General features: G+C 34.0%; 1 protein-coding gene across 1 annotated transcript; it reads right to left on the minus strand.

Moving 5' to 3' along the window:
- Positions 1-840: 840 nt before the first annotated feature.
- Positions 841-11,430, minus strand: LOC114578318 (ras-related protein RGP1-like). The gene is made up of 2 exons (XM_020836033.2): positions 10,896-11,430; positions 841-1,407 (listed from the first exon to the last, which is right to left on the minus strand). The coding sequence occupies exons 1-2, from the start codon at positions 11,120-11,122 to the stop codon at positions 963-965; spliced, it is 672 nt and encodes a 223-aa protein (XP_020691692.1). The 5' UTR covers positions 11,123-11,430; the 3' UTR covers positions 841-962.
- Positions 11,431-11,798: the final 368 nt, after the last annotated feature.

The following is an 11,798-nucleotide window of genomic DNA, read 5'->3' on the forward strand; positions in this document are numbered from 1 at the left end:
TTTTTCCCTTTTTTAAGAACTATATAGAACATAGGAGGATGTGCCACGCTTTTATGATAGTCAAAACATACATAATCTATCTATATGTATATAGTCTAATTATCAATACATTATTAGCCAACTATTTAAAGAATTTTTTTGCAATTAAATAAAATCATAAGGGCCAAAAAATCTTATTGACACCTCCAATACATCTTAAGCTTTTTTATTCATGTGGGAGATTGTTAAAGTTATTGAACCAAATTTTCATCTTTATCAAGTCTTTAGATGATCTGATTAAGATCTTCCTTGAATTAAAAATATTGTATCACTATTTGTAAATTTTTGTTTACATAATTTTTTTATAATATGGGATCATTTGTTTTAGCAGTGCAAACAAAACATGAAAAATTGAAGCAGAACTATGCCAAAGTGGAATTGAACTGGACTGATTGGTCTTGAGCTTGTTACTACAACTCTACTCATCTATACTATTTGATTCTTAGCAGCTTTGTACTCATCTCCATAGAACGCCCACACACCAGTGCACAGAAATAGTACGGCCCTTTTCAATAACTTCTTAGTAGATAGTAGATACAACATGAATAAGAGCACATCAAAATGTGCATAAACAAAAACAGTTTGCTCACTAAGGCTTCGTTTGGGACGATTTTTTTCTTGCTTTATAAAGCAGCTTTCTAATACAAAAATTTTTTGAATTTGAATTTTTTTGACTAGAAAGCGGTTTTAAAAAGAAGTACGAAAGCTGTAGGCTTTGTTTGGGACAGCATTCTTTTTGCTTCTTAAAGCAGTTTTCTACAACAACAACCACATCAAGCCTTTATCTCACTACGTGGGGTCGGCTACATGAATCATTTTTCTCCATTGTGTCCTATTAAAGCAGCTTTCTAGTAGAAAAAAAAATAATTTTTGTACTAAAATTTTGCTTTAAGCAGCAGTAAGAAAGCCGTCCCAAACAAAGCTTAAGTAGACATACAACATGAACTCTGGTTTCCACCTGTTGGCTCTGGAGGGATAGCTATTTCGGTTCCTTTAAGAAGGCTGGAGTTTCCACTAGATTCTGACTCATCATTGGCAACAAGAGCCTTCTTACTGATTATACGGTATATCTCTGTGAGGACAGTAAGGAAGGCAGCTTCAACATTAGTGGATTCAAGAGCCGAAGTTTCCATGAAGAATAGGTTCTCTCGCTGTGCAAATTCCTTTGCATCCTCGCTGGGGACAGCCCTAAGTGTGCTTAGATCAGACTTATTTCCAATGAGCATAACAATAATGTTCTTGTCAGCATGGCCGCGTAGTTCCTCCAACCACCTAACTACATGATCAAAAGATTGTCGTTTGGTCATGTCATAAACTAGCATTGCTCCTACAGCTCCTCTATAATACGCACTTGTCACAGCTCGGTATCTGATGATAAGCAGTAATTCAGAAAAAAAAAAAAAAAAAGAGATTAGATTTCATATATGAAAGATTTACATTTGAAAGGTTACATACATACAAACATTTTCTAGAACTTTTGCTATCATTCAAACTATGTTCACTGAGGCTTCATTTGAGACGGGTTTTTTACTACTTCGTGAAGCAGCTTTCTAGTATAAAAATTTTAATATTTGTGCTAGGAAGTTGCTTTATGAAACAGTAAGAAAATCATCCCAAATAAAGCCTAAGACTTCGATTGGGATTGCTTTTTTACTGATTCGTGAAGCAGCTTTTTAATGCAAAATTTTTAATTTTTGTACTAAAAAGTTGCTTTAAGAAGCAGTATGAAAGTCATCCCAAAAGAAGCCTAAGCCTAACAAGATTAATATTTTCTGGAGAGGAGGTTACTTCATTAAAAGCCTTAGCAATATGAAAGAAAGAGTTTGCGAAGATATATAATTCATGATGATATGATCATTCTTCATTGACTTAGATTTTGATGGTTTAATGAAAGATCAAAACCGCTCATTCTCTATAACATCATTAAAACTAGTGGTATGCGTGATTTTCGTAGATTGTAAGATTGGTTGAACGACAATTGAATGCATCAAAATTTTACAATAAATGGCTTCAATTGCATAATAAAATGATAAATGCAAATAAATTGAACTTAAATAAATGGCTTCATGAAAATATCTTGCATGTATTGAATGTTTTGATTGGTGAAATATATGAATAAACTTAGACTTTCAAAAAAGTTTTTATATGCCGTTTGAATATTTCTTATATTTTTCATATGCATGATAAACTATTAAATTATCATTAAAATTGATGGAATTCATCCACATTATTTTTATATTGTAGATCATAATCAACAACTTGATTTGAGTATGAAGATTATATTGTAGAAAGTTTGCCTTTTGATTCATATACTACAAAGTATAGAAAAAGTTATCCTAATGGTTTAAGAAAAAATCATATAAATTTAGTATTTAGAAAGCTATTTTTCTCTATATACAATGGTTAAATCGATCTGAGTTAACCCCAAACTCAACTATTATATTGTTTCAATTAAACAGTCTTTTTGGAGTATTGCTTTAGCTGATGCAGTGATAAACTAATAATTATGATTTGCATTTGGTACTAAATGTGTGCATTTAGATTACTTACAATTTAGACATTATATTTAATCTTTTATTTTGAGTAAAGATTATGTATAATTATATATTTAAAAAAGTAATTATTGATGCTGTTTATATTTATATTGTGGTTCGACAGCATATTTCAGTTGTCATATATTATCTTATTATGTTTCATAATGTGGAAGTAGTTGTATTTCAATCATTAGATCTCTTACATGAAATTAAAACAAATGATCTAAATAATAAAAATCAATAATCTTTATAAAACATAATTACAAGACAAAATGCACATATAACCTAAACTCAATAGAAGCAAGATAGAAATAAATATTATGTTATTAAAAAAATTCATCATGATCCACAACTTTTTCGTCTAGCAGAATGTCCCTTCTCCTCATACCGGTCGATCCTCCGCAGCTTTATGTGAAAGCCTCCGTTATTATTAAGGGAGGAAACATTGTTAAATTTTAAAAGGAAGGCATGCTTAATGGAGCTACCCAAAAAATCCTCTTTTTCACCTTCGACGTTAACTTTGGCTGAAATTTCTGTCAAATTCTAAGAAAAGGACTGTTTTGGATTATATTTGATGAGTCAAGAGACTAAACTTAGTCTGGAATTAAAATGACCACCAAAAATGGTCCAGTGATCATTTGCAAGTGGAATCAACAAGACCTAAGAAGCTAACAGTTTCATCATCTATAAAATACATACCTGGCTCAATCACTAGAATATGAAGAACTAATTGCTCCTGAAGATTCAACAGGACTAATAGGAAGTATGGATCGATAAGGTTTAATAGTTTTCATCAATCTTTTAAGTCAAATGAGAGCAAATCTATTCTGTTATGATTCCTGATTGTCAGTGACAACAGGGGTTGTGTTCTTGCTCAAAAAGAGAAAAATGAGACAAATGCTAGCTGCCAATTTTTATTACGGAAAAATTAATATATATTATGAAAAAATTCATCCAATTAGGCACGAATTCTGACACAATATTCAGACCTCAAATTGCACAAATCTTCAAAACAGAAATCTTCTTATTTAAAGTTGATACCATTTTAGCTTTGTTTATAACAAATTTATAATCAAAACAGGCATCTCAAGGAAATGAAATCAATGATACTAAATTTAAATGGATCTAAATTAAACACTCAAAAAGTATAATTGAAAATTTCTCAAACAATAAGAGCCCAAGATCACTCAATTATGATATTACTAAAAAACTAAGACATCTAAAAAATCTCAAATGATCAAGGGGGAGCATCTTCGACGATAGGGTGTCCAGATTTCTAATAAAAATATCAATTACAGAGAAGCATTACTTCCACACATTCCAGAAGGATTCCAAACGAGATAATTTTGATACTCAAACAATTTCAAGGCTCTATCTGCCAGCACTTGACATTTATCATCGACTGTCACTGATATGAGTAAATGTTTATCGACGAAACCCATTGGTATTTGCCACCGATCGCAACGATTTTCATCGTCAACCATGAATCACCACTGAAACCCATCATCATCTATCATTCATGCCCCTCATCAACGTCCATTATGACTGCCATCAATGATCGTTGTTGAATCAAGTTAAAGTATGTTGAGTTGTACCAAACCAGTCTAAACCCTTCGCACAACCCAACCAACCTCCTCTGCAATCACGTGAATCGCACAATATCTCTCACTCAAATCCAAAGTCGCTCATCATGCTTCTTTCATTCTTGATATAAGGACAAGGAGAGTGTTAGGGCATTGCATGCCCTTTCTTTCGCATCCAACCTTCCTCCAGAGCTGCCAAGCTTCCCTCCTTGCTCCTAACTCCTTTATTGCAGCCGCCAATTAGAAGCCTTCACTCTTCGTCAATAAAATTTCTAGTTTCTTTTGATTCCACTCTCTTTCACTGTTTTCTTCTTCCTCTTGTCATTCTCGAATTCCCTCTTTTTTTTCTTTATAGTTGTACCAGTGTTGGCACTTCAACCTTTGAAATCATTTGTCGTCTTGGTCGTCACTTAAAATTGGAGAAACTTGTAGGTAATCTCATCATTCTTTTTCCTTCTCTTTTTCTTTAGTTCATAAGCATAGATTAATCAAAGCTAATTGTTTTTTTTAATTATAGGTTTAAATATAAAGTTAATTAGTTTTATGATTGCATTAGCATCAGGATATTAGTATGGCTTAATTCTATAGCATCAGGATATTAGTATGGCTTAATTCTACATCAATAAAAACTTTACCTGACTAGATTTTTGGGTATAAACTAGGTCAAATAAGGTCACACCTATTTCAATCACTATAGTTTTTAAGACCTTTTTTGTGCATGTTGTGTAGGAATTTCAAGTTGAATCTCATTTGGTGTCATTATTTTATATCAATTGACATTAAAATTCGTATTACTTGCTTAAGGGTTAGTAACTGTTGTTTGTTAATAAAGGATAAATATATTATTATGAGAATTATCCTAAATATAGGCTGTTAGTTCTACTTTCAGTACTTAATTAATATATCTTGCTTATTATTCATAATGAATTTATCATGCAGTATAAACAGCATTGCCTTGATATCTTCTTACACAGACTCCTATCCATTGAATTTAATATATGTAGTAGAGAATATATTTTACACATATTAGTTCTATTAAATGTAATAAATGTTATCCCAACAGATTATATTTGTTATAGAATTAATACTTGTCATATTGACTATATAATACTTATTGTAAATTTGTTTATGAAAAACATGAAAATTATATGCATGTGTATAATGATATGTAGGTCGATAGAACCCTTTTGGGTATTGGCTAGCCAAGCCGACAAGCTTATAAAGGACTAACTCAAGAGGAAATTAATGGGTCTTCTTAGGCTAGTGTTTACCTTTTTAGTGCAAGGTGATAGATAAAACCTACTATAGATATATATAAATAAGTATAAGTTGAAAATAATAAATGACCGATAAGTTGTAATTTGAGAATTATGATAATATGATGATATGGTGGTGGGGCTTACATCACTGATGTGATTAATTGGTGGATGTGGGGAGTATTCTAAGATGATTAGAAGAGTTAATATTAATTTAGAGGAGTTAAATTTGAATGTGCAAATAAGACTTAAAGAGTTTAGGAAGTAAGCTATAATTTTTACAATTTGCCAGAAATAGAAACTCAATCCTCTTCCAAATGATTCTTTCACTATAGAACCCCAAATCAAGCAAACTTGTACTGGATTTGTAAGAGAGGATGTCGTCTTTAATTTTAGAGAGTTTGGCAAGGATTAGAAAATATTTGGTGGGTAAATTTTGCTCTGAAGTAGTTTAGGTCAATTTTGCTCAGAACTGATCAAGGTTGGGGATTTGACTGTCGATTTCTATAGATCAGGTGGAATTCCAAAATTCTACTTGAATGACTCAAACACATCCTCAATATGGGGTTTGAAAGTTTTTATATTTTTTGTGGAGTTATGATTTTTTGTGGGTATTTTGTTGGCTGAAAACTTGCTACATAACTGAACTAGCAAACAAGAAATATAATTTGGGTTGCACTGATCTCCAAAATTTGACTAAAAGTGCCCAAAATAAATTTAGGGTTATTAAAGTATAAGAAGTGCACTAAAGATCAAAAGATTTTGGTGGGGTTTTGAGTAGTGTAGGCAGGTCAAATGTTTCCAAGAATGGAATTGGTCCAACAACTCCAAAAAACATAGCCAACCCTAACTATGGGGAATTTACTTGCACTAAGAGGGACAATTGGGAATTATATAAAGTGGCTCGTAAGGATTCTAAGAAAGCAATATGCGATGCAAAGACATTAGCTTTTAGCGATTTATATAATAGATTAAATACTAAGAAGGGAGAAAGATATATGTATAAGTTAGCCAAACAAAGAGATATGAGTAGTAAGGATTTAGTTCAAGTGAAGTGTATTAAGGATGAAGATCAAAAAATACTTTTCTTAGAAGATGATATTCAACAAAGGTGGATGAGATATTTTGCTAAACTTTTTAATGAAGTGTGTGATAATAAGATTGACTATAGTGACCTTAGCACCCTAAATGAAAGTAAAGATTTCTGTTTTTATCGGCGTATTAGTAAAACTGAAGTTAGAGAGGCTTTAAATAGAATGAAGGGTGGAAAAGCTGTTGGACCCGATGATATTCCAATAGAGGTGTGGAAATGTTTAGGAGATGAAGGGATTTCTTGGCTTACTAAACTTTTTAATACTATTTTGAAGACTAAAAAGATGCCAGATGAGTGGAGAATGAGTGTATTAATTCCTATTTTTAAGAATAAAGGCGATGCACAGGATTGCACGAATTATAGAGGTATTAAGTTAATGTGTCATACTTTAAAATTATGGGAGCGAGTTATAGAGCATAGGTTGCGGCGTGATACTAATGTTTCTCAAAATCAATTTGGATTTATGCCGGGTAGGTCGACTATGGAAGCCATACATTTATTCAGAGGTTTGATGGAAAAATATAGAGGAAATAAGGAGGATCTACATATGATATTTATTGATTTAGAAAAAGCATATGATAAAGTTCCAAGAGAAGTGCTATGGAGAGTTCTTGATAAGAAAGGAGTCATTAATGCTTATATTCAAATCATTAAAAATATGTATGCAGGAGCTATTACTTGTGTTCAAACACAAGGTGGTTTGACCAAGTATTTCCCTATTTCGGTTGGGTTACATCAAGGATCAGCCTTAAGCCCATATCTATTTGCTTTAGTCATGGATGTTCTCACTAGACATTTGCAAGATGATGTACCTTGGTGTATGCTTTTTGCTGATGATATTCTTCTTGTTGATAAGACTAGAGAGGGAGTTGAAGGTAAACTTGAATTATGGAGGTCAACCTTAGAGTCTAAAGGTTTTCGCTTGAGTAGATCTAAAACGGAATATATGGAGTGTAATTTTAGCAGTAATAGTCCTAGTGAGGGGATTGTGACTTTGGGCGATCAAGTCATTAATAAGAGTACACGTTTTAGGTATCTTGGATCTATTGTTCAGAGTGATGGTGAAATAGATGGGGATATTATCAGCAGAATTCAAGTTGGATGGTTGAAGTGGCGGAATGCATCGGGCTTGTTATGTGATAGAAATGTACCCCTCAAACTTAAGGGAAAATTCTATAAGATGGTAGTGAGGCCTGCAATGCTTTATGGTGCCGAATGTTGGCCATTAAAAGAGAAGCATAATACTAAGTTAAGTGTGGCAGAGATGAGGATGCTTAGATGGATGAGTGGCTTTACCCTTAGAGATAGGATACGAAATGAGCATATACGTGAAAAGGTTGGAGTAGCTCCAGTAGAAGATAAGATTAGAGAGAGTCGCCTTAGATGGTTTGGTCACATAAAAAGGCGGCCTTCCGACGACCCAGTTAGGAGAGTAGAGGTATTAGATTTGACTTGTGTTAAGAAAGGTAGGGGTAGACCTAAAAAGACTTGGTTAGAAAATATTAGGAATGACCTTTCTTTATTAGATTTAAACGAGAATTTGGCTTTTAATAGGACACAATGGAGAAAAAGGATTCATGTAGCCGACCCCACGTAGTGGGATAAAGGCTTGATGTTGTTTGTTGTTGTTGTTGTAAGAGGGACAAAGTGGGATTTAGTATTTTTCTAAGATGGAATACCAAAAATAGAAAACAAAGAAAGAAGATTGCAATAAAGACAAGTGTAGAAAAATATAAATCATGCTTACCAAACTAGAGGATCAAGTAGATCACCCAATCTCCTTGACTATGGCCAACCACCAAATTAGTTGAAATTTTCTCCAAAACATGTAAGCAAATCAATCTTTTTTTCATTTCAACCAAAAGAAGTTCTTATAAACGAACACAACTTGAAGAATCACATCTCTTCATCCAAATTCAAAACAAAGAGGGAAAAGGAGAGGAGGGAGAGCCAACCCCTTGCTGGGCTCACTAGAAACCACCATAATTACTTGTTCTTTCATGCTTAGCCGGCCCCATCAATCCTAGCCACTTGCCTGGCCAACCACATCACTCCCTACCCACTTCACTCTACTCTTCCCAGCCCTTCTAAACATAAAGTAGTCATTTGACATATAAAATCCACACAACAATAAATCTCACACAATATAATATTTAAACATGAAAATATCTTTTAAAAAATATCATAAAATAATGTAATATTTATAGCTTCTTCATGGCTTGAGCTTCATATGCTCTTACCCTTGTTCTAGTGATAGAGTCACCACCATGTGATACATCAAAATAACTTGTATGGTTGCAAATAGATACAGTTGAATGATACTTTATTAATAATAGTTTGACATACACACTTATAATATCATCATACTAGAATATGGCTTAGAAATTATAACATGTTTCATTTACACATTGATGAAATTGATTATTTGTTGTTATGCAATCATCAGTACCTTTTTTCATGATGTTGTTTATGCTTTAATAGATAGGAGTAGCTTGTTATGTTTAACTTATTAAACTCATTCGTTACAAAATTTTCTCATAGCAGGTTCTATCGAAGCGCTTAGTGGACCATCCCCATAAGAACAGCTTTATCAATAGTAGGATATTTTAAGATTTTATAGTAGGCTATTTGTATTTTCTTTTAGGTTTAGTTAGCTTTACTTCTGCAGTTGTTTCATTAAATTTTCTTTCATTTGTTGTTATTCCTATTTTATTGATGTACTCTCATTTTAATTTATAGTAATTAAATGAAATTTTAGTTTATTTTCCTTACTCTGATATATTTTGTTTATATTATTTATATATGAACTTTTTTTGTGAATACAAAATATATTTTTTTTATCCCTTTATCATATCCTAAGTTGTCGGGGTGTAACACCTGTTGGTATAATTTTGTCATCATACTCAACAGATTGAGATATTTTGTGATCAAGCACGATATAGAAAATAATATATTATCCCAAAGAACAAAAATAATATTTAGCTATGTATTATTTATAAAAATAAAACATCTAATGTATGCATAGTTCAAAAATTGCACAGCTTGAATTCCACTTAATGTATTTAATGAAAGCCTGTAGTGAGCTGTTTTTTTTAGGTAAAGGTGCTTTGTTCTTTCAAAAAAAAAAATTATTTTTTAAAACCTGCTCCTCTTTTCTCAATAAAAAAGCATGTTCTTTCAGCACACTTCTTCTCCTAATGGGCGACCAGGCGTTTCAACTTCTCTGACCGCTATAGCTCCGGCGAGGAGGCATTCTAAATTCTCCGGCAAGGCAAGCTCATGAATCGAGCTCGAGCTCGAGTTCAAGCTTATCTCAGAATTGATGAGCCGAGCTCGAGCAAGCTCAAACTCATGCTCGATTCGACTTGATGACACCCTTAGGCTGGACGCACGTAGGAAGAAGATGAGTCCTTTGCTCTCTCTCTCATTTCCTTTATCTAGACACACACTAGCAGAAGAACTGAATGGCCTCTCCCTCCCTTAACTTCCTCTATACATGAAATGAGGACCTACTGGCCAATCATGCTGTAGCCGCTTGTATCTGCTTCAAATTGAGGAGATCGTGTGATTTGACAGGTCAACAGTGGCACAGGTTTGAAAATTGTGGGCAATCGTAGCTTTTGATCACAAATATTTGATTTGGAAGTAGATTTGAGCCCAAATTGAACCCAATTTGGATAGATTTGATTTGATCAAGCTAATTTTATAAAATTGGACTTGAATCGATGCCAATTTGAATCAATTTGGGTTTGACGGGGCTCAATTAAGTTGATCAGATTCAATCGAACCCAATTCAACTCGATCCAAAATTTGTGTGAACACCGCCTTCCAAACTTGAGATGTGATAGTTGTCAACTGCCTCTAACGCTCATCATTTGTCATTTTTCATCTCCTACCATTGAATGAAGCTGACATCTATCATCGTCCACCACTATCACTTGTTACCTTACTAGTAATCTTACGTTCTTTGATGGCCGAAAAGGGTGAATTTCAACATATGTAATATAATTATTTCAACTGAATCAGAGTTTGTGGTTTTTTTTTTTTTCCTTCTTGGCATTTTTTCACCTAAAAAGGATACTGAATCTTGTGAGTCACAGATTATGTATTAAATTTCTATACAACACTAAGACTATAAATCATTTCTATCCCATCCATTCTCAAAGCACTAATCCAAGTCATGTATAACCACAACTCCAAAAATCAAATTTAACCGAAACTTCATGTATCATGCACCAAATTCGGTCAACAACTTTACAATAATCAAAACCAACACACATACAACTCTAAGATTTTAATCACTCCTTAAAACCAATAATCGATCAACAAGAAAAACCAAGATCCAATGAAAAGGAACAGGAATCCGAAGGAATTAAAAACCCCTAAATACCTCTCCTGTCCAGCCGTGTCCCAAATCTGTGCCTTGATGGTCTTATGATCTATGTTGAGCGTCCTCGTTTGAAACTCCACCCCGACTGTAGCTTTCGAATCTAAGCTAAACTCGTTTCTCGAAAACCTCGCCAACAGCTGCGACTTCCCCACCGCAGAGTCCCCAATCAACACCACCTTGAAAACGTAATCGATCTTCTGGTTAAACTCCCCATGCTTGTTAGCCATCGCCCACGATCCGATTGATCCAAATAACCTTACTAAATACTCACAACAAATCTCGACGGGACGGAGGAGATCTGGAGAGGAGAAGGGAGAAGTCCCCGTTTCTCATGAGATCTCTATCCCTACTCCAATTTGGTACCTACTGCTTCGCTTAACCCGCCGGCGCGACTGTGTTTTGATCAGCATTAGACTTTCGATTTGTATTGTCTTTACAACGGTGGAAGGGAGTGGAGGTCAGATGAAGGAGAGACGCAAAATGCGGGAAGAGGAGGTGGTGAAGAACGAAAGGGTTATGGACAAATGCCAACGGCTCTTGGCCTCAACAAAACTACTTTGTTTTTGTTTTGTTTTTTTTTCGTTTTTTTTTTTAATCTGATAGTTTCTTAACTAAGTCATTCCGAAAGTGAATGGAATAATGATTGCGTGGTTAGGGAATTTTTATTAGGTCCGGACATCTGATGTAGCTCTACATTCAGACGCCAATAAAAAGTTGCCACGTGCTCTTATTCTTTACCGCGTGGCCCGACGACCCGACCCGGACCGGAACCCGGTATTGCTATGTTCGTGTATTGCTAGGTATTGCTTGGCAATAACAAGAAATATCGCTCTGTCAAGACCAATACCGAGCAATACCTAGCAAAACCAAAGTATTGCTCGGTATTGCTAGGTATTGGTTTTG

The sequence above is a fragment of the Dendrobium catenatum genome, unplaced genomic scaffold, assembly GCF_001605985.2.
Source record: "Dendrobium catenatum unplaced genomic scaffold, ASM160598v2 fragScaff_scaffold_1263, whole genome shotgun sequence".
Classification (NCBI taxonomy): Eukaryota; Viridiplantae; Streptophyta; class Magnoliopsida; order Asparagales; family Orchidaceae; genus Dendrobium; species Dendrobium catenatum.